The sequence below is a fragment of the Haemorhous mexicanus genome, chromosome 3 (genome assembly GCF_027477595.1).
Source record: "Haemorhous mexicanus isolate bHaeMex1 chromosome 3, bHaeMex1.pri, whole genome shotgun sequence".
NCBI lineage: Eukaryota > Metazoa > Chordata > Aves > Passeriformes > Fringillidae > Haemorhous > Haemorhous mexicanus.
The window spans coordinates 73,999,605-74,020,794 of NC_082343.1; the positions used below are offsets into that span (position 1 = coordinate 73,999,605).

Below are 21,190 nucleotides of genomic sequence, written 5' to 3' on the forward strand. Positions count from 1 at the left end.
AGGCTCTCGGCCACATGGCATGACTCTTGGGGATGTCCTGTGCAAGGCTTAAAGTTGACTCAATCCTTGTGGATCCCTTCCAACTCACACTATCTGGTGATTCTGTGATTCTGGTCCTTCAGCACGGCGAGCTGTGACTGTCCCTGCTTGGCCCACACCCGCAGCCCAGTGGAGGGCATGGCTGCGGGGAGATGGGGCACACGCTGCACTAAACCCATGAGTTCCAGCAGTGCTGCCCTTCAGACAGTTTTGATCTATCATTATTTTGATCCTCAAATATATTAATCAGCATTTCCAGTTCTGCACCGTGTGCCAAATTGGCTTTTTTTTTCCCTTTCCTTTTTTTAATAAAACAAACGAACCGAACATTTAAACCCTATTTAGAGAGTAATAAATTCTTTGAATCTCTCCTATCAATCACTTCCTTGGACCACAGTCGGCTGCCCGGGGAGGACCAGGTTATAAATGGCCCGAGGAAGCGATAGGCGATGAATAGCCCTGACCCTCGCTTCCCCGCTTCGCTCGGGGCTTGCAACCTGAGCCGGGAGGGGGCAAATTCCTGCGGCTCCCGCTGCAGCCGGGCAGGGCGGGGAGCGGAGGGCGCCGCAAGGGAGGCCCCGGCCCCTCCTCGGCGCCGCCGCGGCACCCGCGCCCCCGGCACCCCCTGCCCGCCCAAACCCAGCTCCATCCTGCGCTGCCTCCATCCCCGGAGCAGCCACGGGCAGCCCCTGCAGCAGACTCAACCTGCCGTGCCGGCGGCGTTCGCAGTGACCGCGCGATTAACGCAACATCCACGCCGGGAAGGAGCAGCTTGGTCCCTGGCCAGAGCGGAGCTTCCCGCCCCCCGCGCCAACTGCGGCGCGGCAGAGAAGTCAACAGCTGACTGGCAAATCTTGCCAGCGAGCAGAAAAATTAAGGCCCAGAATCTTTTCCTTTGGCCCCTTCCAGATCTGCAGTGATCCAGAAGGGACCTGGCAAGTATAAAAACCGCAGTTAAAGTCGGCATCACCCTCTGCCATTCCTCCACCCAGCAGAATCCAAACTGACCTACATTGTTAAACCCGTTTCCTGAAACACGCAGGAATGCTGTACAAGATGAAAACAACCGCTTGTATGCAGATATCTCAAGGATCTTGTATTTCCTATATTAGCATCTATTCATAATGAATATTTCATTGTGGGTTTTTTGCATAATTTCTAAATTAATTCTTCTGATTTGATTTTTTAATGCTTGAATGTAGCTTTTTAATAGTAACATTTTAATAGCAACATTGCTACCAGAAAGCTTTTGATAAAATTTATCAAATTAATGGAAACTGCACATTTCAAAATCTTAACAGCTGCTTTTGACACAACAGTATTTTGTTTAGTAAATGTGTAAAAATTATGTTACAATAATGTAATCAGTATTTTTCAACAAACCAATTATTAAAGGAAGAAAGGATTAATGTCTTTCTTCTGTATTTAGCATGTCCCTTATTGTTTGATGATTTACTTCCATACAGATTTAATAAAAGGAAGCAATTTGCTCTTTTGTCCATCGTATTTAAAAATTTGGCAGTGAGTTGTTAGCGTGCCCAGAACTATATGCTCATAAAACATACAAATTCAGATTAACTTAGTTAAATCACTGGAATTAAACAGTAACAAAAAAACCCCTGTACTAAATTTTCTACATGTTCACTTAAGTGGAGAAAATTGTAGAACAGTACACATTTTTATCTGCCAAGTCCTCTTTCAGACCTGAAATGCCAGGAATTTCAAACTTGTCCACAAAGTGGCACAGCTACACTTAAATTAATGAAGATCCTGCAGAATGTGCTGCAAGAAACTCAGACGAACATTTGTGTATGACAAGTTCATACAAATAATGCTGTTATATAATTAGTTTTGGGAGCATTTTAAAGATTACAAAGCTGCCACAAAGATAGTAAAAAACAAGTCCACTGAATGATAGTTTATACACACAAAACCCCCTTTCATTTATTTAATCAAACTTTTCTGGTTTCAGTATCTAAGCTCCCAAATGAAAATATCAGATAAAAAATCCTTGAGACAAGCTCTGCATATGCACTAAAACTCTTTGACAACTCTTTCACTGACTTCACATGGCTCAACACTTCATCTCTTGGTAACATTTGGTCCTTGAAATGTAGATAAAACATCCTGTACTTTCAAAATGCACATCAGATGGAGGGAGAAAACAGAAACTAAGCTAAGGTTTAGCAGTTTTTAAGAATTTAACAAATAGATTATATTTATAATCCTGAAACCAGAAATGCTGCAACAAAATCAACCATGTTATGCCATCAGCTCACTCAAGAGAATATAATACACTATAGGTGCATTTCATGACACCTCTTGTGGTCTGTGCTGGCTTAGATCCCTTGTAATGGACATTGAAATAAAAGGAAATAAAATTATAACTATAAAAACATTTTAGTGCTTTATATATAATTTTTTAAAATATACTGGTTCCCATGAAAAAGATATTAATATGTGGATCACAGAAAATCTTAAACATTGATTATACTATCTAATAATGAACACTAAAAATAATTCATCTTTCACCAAATGCTCCAACTGTAGCCGCTTCAGCAGTCTAATCTTAGTCCATTTACAGCTGTCACCAGTTAAACAATGATCATCCAAGGAAGAAGAACTGTGTGAAGATTAACAATAAACCCACACAAGCATGGAACAGGCTATCATTTCCCAATAAACTACTTATCATTATTCTCAGTAAAAAAGAAACTATACTACAAGAATAAATTAATCTGCCATTTGAAGAAAAATATGTAATGGCTCAATTAAAATAAATGAATGAAGATTAATGTAAAAATTCTTCAGGGAATCTGGATCTACCAATTATGTTATCAAACATAAAGAGATGTTGCTCAAAGCAGACTGCAGATTAATTTAAAATGCATCCACGTTCTTGAAAAATGTAGTTACTAAATGTAAATACATATAAAATGGAATACGCATTTTTATTTTTTATAAAGTCTTTAATAATTTCTACTGAAGACAATGTAGGCACAGATCAAATTTAAAGGAACCTTCCCAATCAGTGTCTTGAATCTATATAATTTTAAACATTTTCAAATCAAATGGATTGTATTTGGGAATACTGTAAACTTCTTTTTTGAATTCTTGAGGAAGAGAAGGCATTGCTAAGAGGAGAATCTGATAACCTACTTTCTTAGTGTAGATAATAGACTATAGTCCAGGATAATTAAGCACTCCTTAGTGAAAGATGTGGTAATTACTGTTCCATTTAGTGTTTCCAAAAGCAGGAACTAACACTAACAAAATCCTATTCCTGCAAGTCTAAGCAAAAATTTTATCTTCACATAAAATTATCTTTTACCTACTATATTTCTGCCTAAAAATCTTGGATATTGTTGTCATGTTAACAATGCACTTTTAAAATCTTTCGCTCACTTATCCTCTGCAGTTCAATCCCACAGTCCTCTCTTTGTTACTAGTGCTGTAAAGTCAGTGGTGACATGTAAAGGTCTCTACAGTATCAGAAATGAAGAGTTTCTTGGCTTATTAATGCATCCACTTCACATCCAGACTAAATTATTTCAATAGAAATTATCCAGTAGAAATGATTTCATCTTTTTTTCCCAGGTTGCAGTAGTTTCTAAACCAGAATCACACACAACAAACAGGATGCCCTTAGATCAGCCTGCGTGCTAGACCCACCCAGACCCCTACACAAGAAACCACACATTCCTTATAGGGTTCACTTCCATCCCACATTTCCCACCCAATAAAAAGTTTCTGCAAGACATGCTACATGAAAACACTGAACAAATGTGATTTTGACTCATGTAAAACAGCTATTACAAATGTAACGTGCTTTCTTTAATTAACACACACAGAGGCACACAAACCTCCAAAACCAAACCACAAAGCAGGCAAACAAAGCAGATTTGGCACAGCCGAAGGACAATCTCCACTGCAGTGGAGACCCGTTGAGGACTGTGGTGAAATGGAAACTTTTAAACTAACTTTATTTAAAAATATTTAAGGATTATACAGTGCCTCCAAATCCGTGAACTGTCTACCTGCTCCTGTGTGAGCTCCTCCCCACCAGCCAATGCTCTCCCTTGTCTCTGAGCAGTATCTCTGCATTCCTGACACCAGGGCCTGGGAAGAAGACAGATCCTAAAGGATCAGCCAGTAGGACTCCCATCCTCCCCCTTGTCAACACAGATATGCAATACTGTGTTGATGAGGGGAAGGATGGGAGTCCTACTGGCTGATATATTGCAAGTTACAAGGTTTTCAAAAAAATTTCCCAATACCTACTGCATCCCATCAGCCCTGCCAGAAATCTGCATGGGGCTCAGAAACTGTTCAATGTGCATGGGGCACATTCACTGCAAGGGTGAACTGCATTCACCCCCAACAGAACCTGCCTGTGCCCACACTGTGGATTCCTTCCCACACTGGGAGTAGTATTTCACATACTTCTCCCATTTTTTCCTACTATGAGGAACTTATTTGGGACTGAGCAATTTTTCAACAGGAAGATGTAAAAAACCCCACATTATCAGCCTGATATACCTTAGCATCAGAGCAGACTGGTAGATGTGTGGCCAGGTGAATTTGTAGGACATTAAATATTACACATTCACAGTAGGAAATAAGTAGCATACTGTGAAAAGTATATACAAATTACACACACAACATAGTATGTATGCATGAACCCAACAAGTTGTATCACTTTTAGTCAACTTTTAATTAAGAAACAGTAACCCAAATCCTGTTTACAACCCTACGATTTAGGCACAGTACAGGAACAGCTCAGATTGTTTTTGAGCACAAAATGCACACTCACAGCCTTATGAACACAAAACCCTGTGAACCACAGAGTTTCAGTAAAAACATTCATGGAAGAGTCTTAACATCCACTTCTAAGTTTCACACTTCACGATTGAACACTGAGCAGAATTTGGCCCACCAGGTCTGTAATCAGCAAGGGGAGGGATGTCACAATTTCACTGCATTAAGGACGAGGTTTTGTTCGCTGTTGAAACAACTCTCAAATTTCCATTCACTTGATGTACTGTTGTGTTTAATATCTGGGGAAGAGGGCAGCAAACAAATTTGGGAATAATTCTTGGATCTTATTCCACTTTAATGTCAAAAATGGCTGATTCTCAGGATGTATAATCTGCATGTCTTAGACCAGGTAATTAAAGTGCCCTGAGACAATATATAATTTAAATACAGGATGCAGTTCAGGGTCTAATCCCACATCTAGAGAAGTCTGCTTGGGTCTATTAGGTATGTTTGATTCTACTACTTTCACATATTTCTAGTATTTCCAGTACAATGAGTCTAAGAATATCCACAAATTATTACACATGGCCAGCAGAGGCTTTTTAAACCCCCTTATCTCCCCTAAGATTGTATTATTACAAATGGCTCATAACACTAACCAAGATTTTGATCACCACCTTGCAAAACACAGTTGCAAAATGAAATAAAATATTTTTTAAATTATAGCAAATGTGCACAATTAAGGGATTTTAAAGACACCTGTACTTTGGAAAAAAAAAAATCGAAATTATGCTTATTCTGGTCTTGTTAAGGAACACAATGGCTACCACTTTTACTCTCAGTTTCAGACCAGGGTTTATTTCGGTCCATGTATTTATAGACCATAAACAGAGAGTTATAACACAAATATTAAAGTAGCCACACGTGGTACTATAATAAAAACAATCAAGAAAAATAAATTCTCTCAGCACTGCATACCTATAAATTAGCATGGCTAATTAAAAGAAGGCCTCTCTGGGAACAGATTATCTTTGATGGGAAAGCCACTATCAGCTAAATTGATGAGAATTACACACTTATGAATGTAATAACAACATTAGCATTTTCTGAGAGTGCACAAGATCTGTTATAGTCATGAAATATTACTTTGATTTTGTAGATAAATTCATACACTCCAAATATTGATTACATAGGCCTTTACTCAGATTTTAAACGTTAAACAATTTTAACCAGTGAAAATATTAATTTATGATGCTAAAAAATTAATCCAAGCTTTTCAGACTTCTTCAGAAAAATGTAACTCTAGAACCAGATCAGAATTTAGGAATAGAAACTGTGCGATTTTCTTGGCTCCTGCACTGATAATAAAATAAGAATATTCTACAAACTCTCAGACAAATAATCTCAAATGCTTTGATGTATTTAATTTTCAAAGTTGAAAATCCATACATATGGAATAATTAAGGAGCTGTACTTTCCAGATTATCAATTAATTTCACTAAGACCTCACCTATCTGCTAAAAAAAATCTATCCAAATTATTATGAATATGCCCTGTAAATATATTAGTTCTGTTCTGTAGAAGAAAAAGCCCACATATTATTTACATATATCAAAGTTTCCCTGGGTTTTTTTGCCTGCCTTATAAATAGTGCTTTTTAAAAACTGCAATCAACATATTTCAGTGCCACCACTGAACTGTAATCACTAAACAAGGAAAAGAGAAACTGGAAGACTGAAGTGTGACACAAAGACTGCTGAAACATTTCACTTCCAAAGAGAGCTCAGATGCTTGCACTCTCATGCCAATACCCTCAAATGCCCTATTCCTTGAAAAGTCATTATCACTTTCGTTGTCTCTCCATCCCCAGCTGAAGGTGGCAACACAAGAACTCCTGCTATTTTGCACCAGGAGACTGCAGTTCCATTCATCACATTTCTGTGACAGCAGCTTCCAGCTCTTTCCTCCAATACCTCCACCTCACCCTGGCTGCTGCCTGCTTGCACCCTTGGCCACCCTTCCACAGCGCCAACACTGCCCACCCCTATTTATTAGTGGGGATCATGGGGATTCTCCGCTATGAAAAATGATACAAAACTCAGATACAAACACGAACACTTCCCCAGCTGAGTTCGCAATGCAGCCCCACAAGCACTTATCCTAGTCCAACGAGAGTGATACAAAAGCTCTTGAAACTTACTGAGGCAGCAGCACTGCTGCCCAATGGAAAAGTCATCTCCATAGGATTCCCATGAGAAGGGCGGCTGGAGGAGTTTAAGCCTCCACCTATTCACCCCACACTGCTACTGCAAAGCCTTGTTCAGCTGCTTGCAGAGCAGCTGCTGAACCTGCTGCATGATACAGCTTTGCATGTTCAGAAAAAACCAAATTCAGTGCCAGTTTTCCATAATACAGCAGACTGTGATGCTTGCAGCAAGGTCCACAGCTGCTCCACAAGCAGTCAAGCCATCTCTGGAGTGAGATACAGAATTCCCTTTAGCCATCTCTCAAGCAGTTAATCCCCCCACCATTTTAAGTCTGAACCAGACTTAGCCAGACTAACCTGAGGAAAAGCATGGACACCAGTTTCTTCAGCTCAATAGGCTGAAGCAATTAGATGCACTTCCCCACCTTCCATGCAGAGGTGTTTACTGATACTCTGCTAATGTAAAAGCAATTTAAGGATTCACTGCTTTCACCAGTGATACCCATCAGGCAAAAGCCAGTCCAAATCTGTCCTGAAGAACTGCCCCTTAAAAAGAGCCAAGCATCACACAATACCTTTCTAACATTCCTGGTTACTTTCAGCTGGTTTTTAAAAATGCAAAAAAGCACTCCTACATAAAGGGAATTAAAAATTTGAACAGTAAGTCCTTATTTATTTGTGTTGGTTTTAAAAAGCGTTATAAATGGTCTTTACCATATAGTTTCTAGTTCCTAGGATCATACTTAAATTATAGTTTCACAGTCACTTTGACACACCTTTGTAGAAACTGGTGGGCCTAATTTTGCTTCTGTTGATAATTAGTGGGGAAATATGGCAGGCCTTTACTGCAATGGGTTACTTAAGGAAGATGAATCAAGCAATATTTACATGGGAGTATACTTGGTGAAACAAAACTCTGGATGGTTCTAAATGTACCTACTACCTTGGTAATGTAGTTGCAAACCATAACAAGAGACGATAACAACATTTTTCCCAATTTGACAATTCATTTCCTTTTAGCTTTGGTTCATACATCTGCTTTGATATCTTATGTTTGTGCTCCAGACAAAATATCCTCTTCCTTCCAGTATCCCAACCCCTTCGCACAACTTCCTCAGTCTTAGAAAAAAGGAGGATAGCCTGCTCTGGAAAGGGTGCATTAACTGCTTTGCCAAAGAGGGAAATACCTCTTAAAACAAAGTTGTCCCACTGCCACCCTTTGCCTTTGGGCCACTTGTGATTTCTACTTGTCAACATGCAAGGTTTAAAACTCTTCAGCCAAGTCTGATCTGATTCAATACCACTTAGGTTTAATGGTGTTGCCATTCACTTAAACACTACATAGGTTTACTAATAACAATTTACTACAGTTAGAGTTAGATATAAATAGATGAAATATGGAAGGTTAAGAAGAAGGCAGCTCCATAACTAAACTAACCAAATAACAAGTTTCTTCAGACAATCATTTTAAACCATCAAGCTGTCAGTGAAGTACTTTGCCATCTATGTGTCCACACACTATGCTAACTCATACAATAATAAGCAGCCAAAGCAAATTTTTCAAAATAAAAAGAAAAATAATAAATATCCCAAAATGCTGTAGCACTCCACACCACAACCAGTGGTCCCCATCATTTCTCTGCATGCTGCAGCACAGCTGGTGAGTGCCAAAGCTTGGCTCAGGGTCTCTGGCAGCTCTATCCTATTTGGATGCTACACGCACTCAGGCTGCTGAGCAGACTTTGACACCCGTGGCTGATCCCTGCCGGATCTTCCACACACATGCTCATTGCAGACACACTTCCTTCCTCAGCCTCCCTCCCTAAATCCTGCTAGCCACTTTTGTTTTGATTAGGACTGGGCTTGCCTCCTCCCCAGCAGAAGTCAAAGATGACAAGACTGTAACAGCATATTCTGCATGAGGACTTCTATACTCCAAACAGGCATTCCTATGTCATATTAAACACAAGGAGCAATGAAATACTGATCCCACTTGCTAGCCCAGGATTTCCAGTTATCCTCAGCAATTAAGCAGTTTTTAAAGGCTCCCAACAAAACAAATATGAAAAAGGTATGCTAGATGAAAGAATGAATGCATCCTTGAAAAAGCACAGGATCATATGTGCTCACAATGTAAGAAAGTCAGCATTGAGTGTATAATGACATGCCCTACTCTGTCATAGAAAAAGTAGTTCAGCTGTGCCTAAAAACTAGGAATTCAAGGAACAGGCATCTGATTCATCCTTGAAAAGGACAGGTGGTCACATTAAGGGAAAAGATTGTTCAGATGCTGCTTGCATGTCTCATTTTCCATTTATTCTTCTGTTTACAGTCAAAATAGTCTCAATAATTTTTCCTCCTTCTTCTGTTATAGGTACTTGAAACAGTAAGAGCAATCTTTATAATACACAAATGAAACTACAGTACAGAAGGACTCAATGCAAGAAAAAAGGGTGTTTTCTATTTTAATCAAATTTTGTTGTAACAGTAAGAAAGTTCAGATGAAAGTGAAAAATTTCAAGCCAACTATGTTCCTTTTAATGAGAAGACAAAATACACCAGCTCCTACATGCTGCTCCTCCCTTCCTTCCTCTCCCCATCTCATAAAAGAGGATCCCAAAGAAGGATTGTGTTTAAGGTCCCAGTTCAGAAATATTGTATCAATCCCTTATTGTGGAAAGAATTTTGGACTACAGAGCCAGGTCCCAACAACTCCATCTAAACAGAACAATCCATTCCATCCTGAAAAACACATTATTGAGAAACAGACATAAATTCTTAACCCTCACAAACATGCATTTCATTGCATCTGTTTACATTCAGCACCCTACAGCTCATGATCATCTTTAACATCTGTGCTCCACGCTAAGCAAAGGAAAAAAGACTTGTTTCTAACTTAGTCTGTACAAAGTGTGTGTGAAAATATACAGCATTTTTGCCTTACTGCCAGAATCCAAAAGAAATAGTATATATTTGTCTAATTCGGAATGTGCAAAAAAAAAAATTTAACAAACATCATCCTTTTCTGATTCTATGGGAACTTCAGCTCTTCTGAGCTCTTTGCACTGAAGACCTTTATTCAGGTGCACCACAAAAGGTTTCCCTCACTTCACCTCTCCAGTCTGCTTTATCCTTTGACAAACAGAACTTCTAAAATTTAGTAAGAGCCACTCACACATAACTAGGTCAACTAGTGAACTAGAATTCACATCACAAAAGAGAAACAAGCTGTATTGTTCATTCCATGGTAACTTACAGAGAGCATATGATAATATCGAGCCAAAGTCAGTAAGGTGCACAGTCCTTGGATTTAAAAAGGTTACAAAGGACTATCATTGCTACTCTTCCATTTTTTTTCTTTTCAGAAGAAACAGAGTTGACTTGGCACATTGCTGCACTGAGCATGGCTTCTGTTCAAAAAATCAAATTGTTTTTAGGACTCATAATTTTTATATGACCCTGAATGACTCAACACAAGACTTATATAAAGATATAAGCTGTAGCAGAATAGAGCTAAAAAGGAAAAGACTGGATGCAAGTGTACCAAATTACATTGCAGACACACAGATTCAGACACATAATGGCTGATGTGTTTCTACCTTAAATAATGCATCCAGCTCTAGGTACTGCATTGCCAGAAGGGTAACCACAGTCTGAAGGTAGTTCAGAGATCAATCGAAATGATTAACACCAAAGGAAGGACTTAAAAGGCAGGGTTAAAAACTCAATACTGCAGCTGTTTCGTGAATAGGACTTTCATTGGGTGAAGGGGAAGAGAAGTCCAAAGAAAAGCATGCTCCTCTAAAAATATATCAATATATACAATTAGTAAAGCACTGACTTTAGAAAAATGTGACTATAATCCACACATAGCTAAGGGGGAACTCCAAGAAGAAAGCAAAATTATTTATTGCAAGCTCAAAAGTCTAGGTATAATGAGCTAAAACTATTACAGGAATTTTGACTTGACATACTGTAAGTTTTTGCTCATAGCAAGATCTCATAAACTGGGCATAACCTCACCAAAAAAGGGTAAGATAAGAAAGTAAAAATACTACAGGGGTTTCAAGCTAGCTTTGACAGGACTTAGACTAAGTGAACTAGAAGCTTCTCTCACCGGCTCAGACTGCCTAATTCTATAAAATTATACTATTAGGTACAAAGACTGCAGAAAGAGTGAATGAATGTATGCTGCACACACTTAAATGATGAAGTGTTTTCAAAGCAGTTTTGAACAGTAGTGTTTTGTTTCAACAGATTAATAAACTAACATCTTTGCCTTGAAAAGGACCCTTCATGGGACAATTTTTTTCAAATTAAAGAAACTAATAGGAATAGGGTCCAATCACTGCTCAGGCAACAGACTGTTGTACAAGCAGGAGCGTTAAATAGCATTACAGAATTAAAGACATTTTTATGCTCTGGCTGCCACTGCTAGAACTGGTCAGCTAGTCTGCTAACAAAGCATTCTATGTAGCAATATCAATTATATGAAATGTACTCTGAAACACAACGGATAGTAGTTCTCCTTGTTACATTACACAGAAAACTGATGGAAAGAAGATTCATGTCACCGTGAAGTTTATATATATATATATATATATATATATATATATATATATATATATATATATATATATATACACCTTAGATTTCATCAGAATGAAAATGATGAGAACCATACTTTCTTTGCTGCAAGAGCAATTCATTGCAAAATACTAATAATAACTTCGCTCAGTAAGATGTAGCTCTAAGTAAACTCAAAATGATTGAGGCACACAGTTAACATGCAATGAAACATGGTATTTTACACTGTGATTGTCTGAGAAACCCAAGGGTATGGATAAGTTGCAGATTATTAAACTGCAATAAAGAAACTTGTCTAACATTTCCTTCTCTTCCCCTCCTTTAGGGAACACAACTAAATAGAGACCTTCAAATTTACTACTACTTTATTATTTTCTATGACTACTTTCCATTATGAAACTGAAAACCTTGTCTAGTATTACTTAAATGTATCAGGTTATCACGCAGTTCAATACTTCTCTATTTCCACAGCTCTAAGAATATCTTTGTTTCCAAATGTGTTTTTTATTAACAGCACTGCTATGTTTTAAATATTTGTCTTCTACTATTCAAGAAGCAAAAAATTACATACATTAACACAAAATTACATTAAGAAAGAGGGGGTTTTATCTTTAAAGTACATTTATAGAACTGTAAAGAGCAACTTCGTGACTTAAGATACAAAGAAGGGAAGAAAACGGGAAGAGGAGGAAGACTGCTCCTTCTTTGATAAGTGTTTCATTCATTCAGTTCTAAAGAGAAAAAGCAGCAGCAAAGAGGGGGCAGCTTATACGCCAGTACAAAGCAGGAAGTGTAGGAATTTAGTGAGTTCACTACTGGATTCTGTGCTTTGTACATAATTTCAAATGCAAGCAGTGTACTGAAGTGCAGACCCTTAGGTGCAAGGGTACATGTGCGTAAGGCACCAAGACCAGAAATCCACCCCACCCTGCACTTCAAGGCAACAGGCCACAGCAGCCCTTTCTTCAGAAGTTTCAGCCACCTTCTTACTAACCTAATCAAAGGTGTATGATATAAAAAAGCCTGATAAAGTTACTGCAGAATAAAGCCGGGCCACCAAACGCAACATTAAAAGGGAGTCACTCTACAGCCATGGAACACCCCCTTCACTGTCATTGCAAACGTCATAGAAAACGGACAGCCGCGTAAAAAGATGCCTTTTGCCTCCCTAACATGGCCCTAGCCAACCCCAAAATGGTCTCTCTACCTGATAGCTCTCTTCTCTTCCCTGATCACAGAGGAGATGGGTGAAATTCAAAATAGCATTGTAGCAACTGGAGACTTACAGAAGGACCAGGGAAGGTCTTCTTCACAAACCACAGTACGGGTCTCAAAAAAAGTTCCCTTATTATTTCGTACCTATTTTGCATCTGTAACTCGTTTAACGTGAAGGCATTCATACCAGTTTCCATGTTCAAAACACGAAACCGACCATGCTGCTTAAAATTAAAACCATGGAACATACACCCCTTGTCTCCCCAACAGCCTTACAGAGACATTGTTTTTGGTCTGAATACTTAATAATTACTCTTTTTTTTTATTCCCTAGAAAGGAATAATTAAAAAACAACCAACCAAACCACATACACGCTTCAGAGTATCACCACAGGGACACTCTCAGGTCTGAATTACTGCAAAATAACACTATAATTATGTCTTAATTTCACTAACTAATCTCAGATGAGCTTTTAAAAAGTAATTCGAGGTTTACAAGTAAACAGTTTAAAACTGTACTCAAATGTTATCTGAATGAAACCCGACATTTATTTATCCTTTTCCCAGCTTAATTTTAAACTGTTTCCCAGGAAAGGCATATCTGCTCCTGATCAGTCTGGTGACAAATGATAAACCTTGTTAAAAAGTGTGACATTTGAAAATAAATAAAAACCACAGGAGACTTTTCCAACCAAGGAGGAAGATACGAAGAAACATTACACCCTTGCACAAATCACCAGCCACAGAGACTAAGCACAATCTAACGACCTTATTTACTCATATTGTACACTGCCAACAAAACCACTACCTAAGGCGACTCTTTAACTACAGATGTACTGTACTTAAATACCTAGAAAAAATAGGTTTCTTCTCTTCACACAAAACCGGAGTCCCACTGAGCTCAACCAAATGTGGCAAACTGAGATGGAAGACAAAAACGGGTCTTACTTGGTGTACAAAGACATCAACTGGAGACTCCAAGGGGCTTCCCTCTCGGTTGCTCATGGAGATGAACCCGAATCCCATTCTCACATTGAACCATTTGCAATGGCCGGTTCCGTGCAAAACCTGGGATTCCTCTTCTTCTTCCTGCTCCGGCAACTTCCCGGGTTCGTCTCCACCTTTACTCGCCCCTGCTGAGGTAGAGGGAAAGGCGGGGGATGTGGGGGTGTGGGGGGGAAGGGGGCAGAAAAAGAAGGAAGAGAAGGACAAGATGCAAAGCAAAGAGTTAAATTCTGGTAACATCCTTTTGCCGCTGTATAAAGGAGTTACTACAAACGGAACGTGGTTAAAAAAAAAAAAAAAAAGAAAAAAAAAGGGGGCGAACAAAACAAAATCAAAAAGCAAACGTTGAAAAGTGCGTCTTTTTCCTAAATCCTAAAATAAACAACCTTCTCCCCATAATACGTAAAAAATTAAATCACCGGAGGTTTCAGAGAGGAAACACTGCGCACGGAGGCTCTCCCTCTCTCTGAGCCCAGGGCAGCCCACGTTTCTGTACATACGTGTATTTTTCCATTTAACTCCATCTTTCAGCCACATTACAGCACGGAACGCGATACTTTACTTGAATATTGCTGGTTTAAGACCGATCCCATTTCTCAACAGAAATTCTCAGCCCAATTAGTCTCTCCTCGCAAGGCGCAGGACCGGGGGGGGGCGAGGGGGGAGGCCGGCCGAGGAGGGGTGGAGGAGAGAGAATAAGCAAAATTGGGTAGATTGCACAACTGGTTATTGCACATGCAGCGCCGAAACCACTATTTTCCACCGTGTATCCATCCCTCCTTGGAATAAACTTTCGATTAAAGTTGGGACAGGTGTACGGCCGTTTTCTCATCCCACCACTGCAACTGTGCTTAATCAAACAGGAACAATTCAAACAATAGCCCCCTGAAAGCTTTTCAAGTTGTGAATCGGTGTGGGCGGTACGGAACAGTTTCTGAGCTGGGTAACAATGGGTTTGGAGAAAGCCCCCTTGCACGAGCTGCTAAAAAAGGGTAATGCATAGTTGGGTTAAAAAGGGGTGGGGGGAGGGGGGGAGAGGGGGAGAGAGCGAGCGAGCGAAAATCATAGTAAAACAATAGAAAAAGAAAATTAACCTTCGGCCATGTTGCCCCACGGGCCCTCTGCTCCAAACTCGTGAGATGAAAACTTTCCCTGTGGATCGAAGTGGTCTTCTGCATTAATCTAACATCCTGATTTTGAACGATCGCAAATTTAGCTCGCATGGTCTAATGTGCTTTCCCTCTTTTGATTTTTCCCCGTCTCTCTCGCTCCGTTTCTGGCCCCCTGCGCACACGTGACTCAGTCAATTACATGCTTTCTTGCTACTAATTTCGCATCGTATCCTTAAGGGGTTGGCAGCAGGCAGGAGCAGCCAATCGCCATTTCAAGTAGCCTGACACACCAAAATTATTTATGAATGAACAAGAAATTTCCAACGCGGCGCTATTTTTTTTCCCCCTTCCTTTTCGGACAGCTAATCTACACGCTACTTTACGGGAAATCGAGATGACGTATTATTCTGGGGTTTCTGCCCTCCCGTGCATGCAGAAATCCGTAGGAAGATCCGTGTGTTTCTAGATACAGCCCACTGAACAACAGCTGCACGCAGGGGCGGCCGTGCGGAGGAGATTATGGGGGTATCTGTGCCCACCGCAGGCGGGCTCCGCGCACGCACACGAAGGCGAGATGCTCCGGGACGGGGGACACACGTGTGTGCAGACACGGACCGGGGACACACGTGTGTGCAGCCACGGACGGGGAATACACGTGTGTGCAGACATGAAGCGGGGACGCACATGTATGCAGACACGGACGGGGGTCACACGTGTGTTCAGACATGGAAGGGACACACGTGTGTGCAGACACGGACCGGCGTCACACGAGTGTGCAGACATGGAACGGACCCACACGTGTGTGCAGACACGGACGGGGGGGGGGGTCACACGTGTGTGCAGACACGGACCGGGGTCACACGAATGTGCAGACACGCGCGGCGAGCGCCCGCAGGCATCTGTGGCACCCTGTGCGCACAACGCGGGAAGATGCGCAACTGGATCGTGACTAATTTCGCATTCAAATTAGAAGCGCGCCGGAAACGCGGTATCACCTTAATATGCCCCAGAATGTGCGGAGATCTAGCGTTTCACAACATTTCTGGAGGGGGGATGGGGCGAGGAATTGTACTTCACAGGTTTCTCCGCCATCTCTTTCCGGGGGAGGGGATGTGATTAATGACTTCCTAAATAAGAGCCCAGTTTTCAAGCCGAGAATTGGAGTGAACCTCAATCAGCAGTTGGGAGAGGACTGACAGAGAGAGGGATTTACTGGAGAAGAGGGCGGGAAAAAAAAAAAAAAAAAAGCCTCGGGGGAAGAGGACAAAGAGGGGAGAAATAACGGTGACTGGGGACTGCTGGTTTAAGTCTTCACTGCCAGCGGGAGGGAGGATCCAATTCGGAGAAGAAATGTGTGATGTGTAACGGGTTTGGTAACAGCCCCTTTGCAAAGGCACTCCCCTTCCGCGCTCACAGGTACACAGCTATGGCCCTGCCCTCCAGCCCTTCCTGCTGCTGTACGCACGGCCAAACGCTTTAAAAATAATATTTTAGAAACGTGAACAACAAACAGGGGAGAATTAGTTTTAATTTTTCCACCTGCCCATCTCTTTTAGTATAAAGTTACAGATGAAGGTATCCTGTCCTCATCACCACCTTCTTGCATTAACCTGTCTTTCCGTGCGGTGTTTATACATCTATATATACATGCATATATATGTATATATAGATTTGTGCTTTAAACGTTGCCCATACCGTGTAAAAACCTGGACTCCGACTTTCTTTTTAACCTCCCCCCTCCTCCCCCAGCATCCTCTCCTATCCCAAGGACACACAAACAAAAGCCAAGGCAACAAACTGATCCGTGCAGAACCTGAATGCAAGGGGCTTATGCATTTGCAAAGCACTTGCTGTTGTTTGGGAAGTGGCGTCGATCAGTCTGCCCAATTAAGGGGAACGCCTTTGCCCCCATGGGCCTGTTTACTCCTTTTGTTGCCTTTCAGGAAAGCGTCAATTCCCCTGCTAGCGCCTCATTTCTGTGTGAAACACCAAGGTGGAGGCTCCGTGTGATCGTTTGCAAGAAAGAGGCGAGGGTGGGCAAGAGTGTACAAATACAAGCACCCTGACAAGTGGAGCAGAAGCTTTAAATCCTGAAATTCCTTTGCAGTCTTCAACCGTAAATTTCCTATAGGTTATTCCAACAGTCAGGTCGACTTCCTACACTGACCTGCCTTACGCATTCGTGCTACATACCACTGCTTTTGGATCATAACCTCTTTCCCCCCCTTACAATAGCGATTACTTTGCAATATTAAATCTCCAGTAATTTTATATGCTTGGATCTTATGACCCGGATGATATCTGATATATAATTAATGTACGCGATTTTAATATACGTGAAACCTCAGTTATGAACAAGAAATTAAGGTTACCGGAAGAAAACAATCCTTACACCTCTTACTTGAATTACCCAAGACTACATATCTACTATGTGGCAGAATGTCACATTAATAAAATACAAGATCCCTCTACCTCTCGAAAAGACAGAAAATACCCGTTTAATAAAGTTTTAAAAGTCTTTATTTTAAAAGATTGATTTAATTTACCTGTATTCGGAATTTTAAAAAATCCTTAGAAGCTAGAATATTGGTTAAACAGACACAAACGAGTTGATTGAATTCATTAAATGGACAAAATGTCTTGTTAGCAAATTTCAGTGAAAAGAAAATTCACTATATGTTCTTCGATAAATAAATGAACGACTACAAAACCACGTAAATAAATGAACGTAAATATATTGGTTGCAAAGTTTTTCTTAGGTTGGAAAATAAGTGCAGATTTTGTAAAATGGAGGGGGGTGAGATTTGCAATGTGTCTTTACTGAGATTTTCAGGCCTCCAGTATTAGTGGAATTAAGGTTGGGGTCACTGGACTGGTCACTGGTGTCAGATGTTATCGACTCATTCATTTCCTGCAAGGGACATCAGCCTTTCAAGTTTTGTGGAAGGTAGAGAGCTGTTGCCAGCTGGGAACTCTCCGGGTAAAAGAAAAAAGATTTAAAAAGAAAAAAAAAAAAAGGAACCCCAACCAACACCCTTCCAAAATTCATTCTGAAAGGAGGGGGGAAGAGGTAAGAAAACCCTACGGAACAAGCCAGTTGGTGGAAAAAAAATAGTTTAATGGTAATAATTTACTTTAAAAAAAAAAAATCCATTTCTATCCTTACATTTCGCTAAACAGATGCTAATTTTGGAAAAGACAATTATAGGAAGCTGGAATCATTGTCTTTCTACATGCACAGCAAGAGCTCGCTTGAAATTATGTAACCAAAACCAGTGGTGTTGGATTTCCTATTTGTCACCTTCCTAAAGCTTTCAAAGTCCTAACTTCGGTTTCTTCTATTCCCCTAAACAAAACCAAAACAAGGCGAAAACCGCACAACCCCCCGCCCGAAAATACTACTCGCCTTCTCAAAAAAGACCCCCAAGTCAAAAAAAAAAAAAAAGAGAAAAAAAGGAATAAACCAAACCCCAAACACAAATGAAAACAGGGAAAAACAAAACAAACCATAAAAATCCAAACAAACGACGGAGCCGCGTGCATTTGAAACAAAACGCGTGTTTTACACTTGAAAGCAGGGCTCGGGGTGTTGCTGCCACTTCCCATTTCAAAGCCCAGCCAGCGCTCCTCGCCGACGGGCAGGCAGGAGGGGCAGGGACGGCGCCGCGGCGCCCCTGCCCCCTCTCCTCCGCTGCCCGCGCTGGGCTGCTCGGCGCCGCCCCGCGATGGTGGACCGAATAAGATGCCCGTCGTGTTTTTTCTGCACGTTCTCCACCGAAACCGGCTCTTCCTAGATGTGTGGCCGGAGGGGGGCCTTTCCCGCCGCTCCTACTGCCGGGAGGCTGTGCCGGTGCGGAGCTGTTCCCGCCAAAACCTTCTCACCTACATTTTGGGCGCCAAAGCCGCTTTCCCTTTCCGCCGCCGCGCAGCGCCCGGGTCGAAGGCGGGGGTGGCCGCCGGCCCGGCGGGCTCCGCTCTCGGCACGGCCGTGCTGCTCCCGGGGAGCCGAGGCCGCTTCCCACCGCTCCGCCTCCGCCGGCCAGGGCAGGAGTCGGGCGCCCGCCGGGCGCGGAGGCTCGGGCGTCCAGCGGCTGCGCTCCGACAGGGCCCGGGAGGCGGCGGGTCTGTCCCCGCAACCCTGCCCTAAAGCCGGGCTTTGCCCCCGGGCTCTTGTTTAACACTTCCCAGAAAATGCGGTTCCTTCCCAGCGGGGACGTGGCGGCGTGTCTTCCCGCGCCTTTGGGAGAGCAGGGTCGGACGCGCTCGGGACACCAGCGCGTCCGACCAGTTCCCCTGGTCGGGCTTATTGCCCTTCCTTTAAAACGCGAGCATTAATAGTACAAAATATGCAATTTGTATTTTTTTTTTTTTAACAACACAGCGCCGGCCCAACTGCGCGCTGCCACGGCTCGGATCGAGCAGGGATGGGATTTGCCCGACGTGCGACTCTAGGTATGAAGTTACAGGCTTTATGGAGGCGCCTTCGCACCGCGCCCGTCCCGAACCGCGGCTCTTTTCTGGAAATGCAGTTTCAGGGCTCAGAAAGCGCCTCTCTCCCCTCACTCCCGGCCGCCGCAGCAGCTGGGTTTTTTAGCTTCCCCGGCGCACCTCACACCCAGCGCGGGCGCTCCCCGATGCCCGGAGCCCGCCACTGCTCCCTTCATAGGGACGGGACAGCCCCCGCCGGGGATGGCAAGCGCCGCTGCTCGAACTGGGGTCGGAGCGCGGTTTCAAATATGAGCTTTGCGAACACGTTCTCTTGGAACCAGAAGCGGCGGCCGTGGGTGCGGCGCGGGCCCGCCCTGCCGTCCGTGCATCTCTGCTGGACGTGCCGGCGGTTTGCGGGGAACTCCTAAAAGTACTGTCTATTACTGTGATCCCGCGTGGGATCCGAGGGCGGGAGGACGCGGGAGGCGCTCACTCGGAGAGCTCGGGTGCAGGATGTGGTCTCACGTACATTAACCGTCTCTCAGCTGCGGATTTGCAACTGATAGCGGCCGCTTCCCCGGGGGATTTAAGGAGGCTCTGGAAGCCGTCGCGGGAGACCGTCTGACAGGGCTAACGCCCCGCAGTGAACACCGGCCACACGGCCCGGTGTCACCTCTTCGCCGCCCGCTCGGCAGGCGCAGGACGATGAGCGGACGGGTCCCCACCTCGGGCGCTTTCGCTCCAGCCCGTCTCCTCAGGCGGGACAGCGGTTTTTGCGCGCGTCATCCTCTCCGGCGGGCAAGTGCTCAGGAGCTCTGGCCTGCGGCAGCCCGGCGGTGACACGGACAGCTCCTCCCGCCCCAGCACACAGACAACCCCCGGCCTGCCATTGCCCGCCCCAGGCCGTCCATCGCTGCAGGGAGCGCGTCCCGCGGTGCGGGATCACGGGTGTCCCCGGGACGCACGTCCTTCCCTCGGGGGCGCAGCGCCGCTCCGCGGGGAGCTCCGCGCCCGGCCCGCGCATGCGCCGGCGGCGGGCACGGAGGGCGCCAGGCCAGGGGGATGGACAGACGGACGGGCAGGGGGACGGACGGGCGGGCAGAGGGGCTGGACAGACGGCACTGGTGAGGCGTCGCAATCGGAGGAGGTGCGTGGCGCTAGTGCGGCAGCCGCACGGAACAACTCGACGAGTTTAAATTTTAGTCCGTGATGAAGTGTGGGCGCCCACCGGCGCGTCTGCCGTGGTGGTGGTCCCGCAGCGCTCATACAAACCCGTGGGCTCCCACCATTTGCGACAGGTATGTGACATGGGGTTATTGTAAATAAACTTTCTTTATGTAATTGTTTATTTTTCTTACAGAAGCAGAACACTCAAGACTGCATCCAACAAGCCTGTGGACAGAATTAGCGGTTCTATCCCATCCCACCCAGTGATTATTTCATAAAAGTCAGCGGGACAGAAGTGCTGAAGCACCTCAGTTTTACAGATACACAGTCAGCCACGTAAGACGCTGGAGGGACTGACCTGAGCCTGAGGAGACCTTCTTGAATGACCTCATCGTCTTCTGAGGAACCTAAAATCAGAGAGCTGGAGTCAGTACCGCGTTCACTGTCCCAGAGTACCGTATTTAATTACCTCATCTCCAGTTTAACGGCTCATTAGGAGGCCATAAAATGCCAGGGCATTGACTCTATTAAGTGACCTGTGAACCTACTGTTTGAGCCTTACCTAGCTCATCAGAACCACAGTGAGATAACCAAGGTGTAAGAGAAAAAAATAAAGTTCTGCTTCCCTCTCGCCCCCCAGCACCAGTAAAAGCATTGCCCCTTTCATTAGTCTC

General features: G+C 43.3%; 1 protein-coding gene across 2 annotated transcripts in view; it reads right to left on the minus strand.

Annotated features, from left to right (window-relative positions):
- Positions 1 to 20,908, minus strand: part of LIN28B (lin-28 homolog B) — an 85,233-nt gene extending 64,325 nt beyond the window's left edge. The window contains exons 1-2 of one of the 2 annotated variants that reach the window (XM_059843384.1): positions 20,875 to 20,908; positions 13,753 to 13,940 (exon numbers count right to left, since the gene is read on the minus strand). In XM_059843384.1, the coding sequence (XP_059699367.1) occupies positions 13,753 to 13,940; positions 20,875 to 20,908 (222 nt within the window). Of the gene's footprint in view, positions 1 to 13,752; positions 13,941 to 14,228; positions 14,308 to 20,874 lie in introns of those variants that run through there. The other variant, XM_059843383.1, reaches the window with a different exon arrangement.
- Between the last annotated feature and the right edge of the window lie 282 nt (positions 20,909 to 21,190).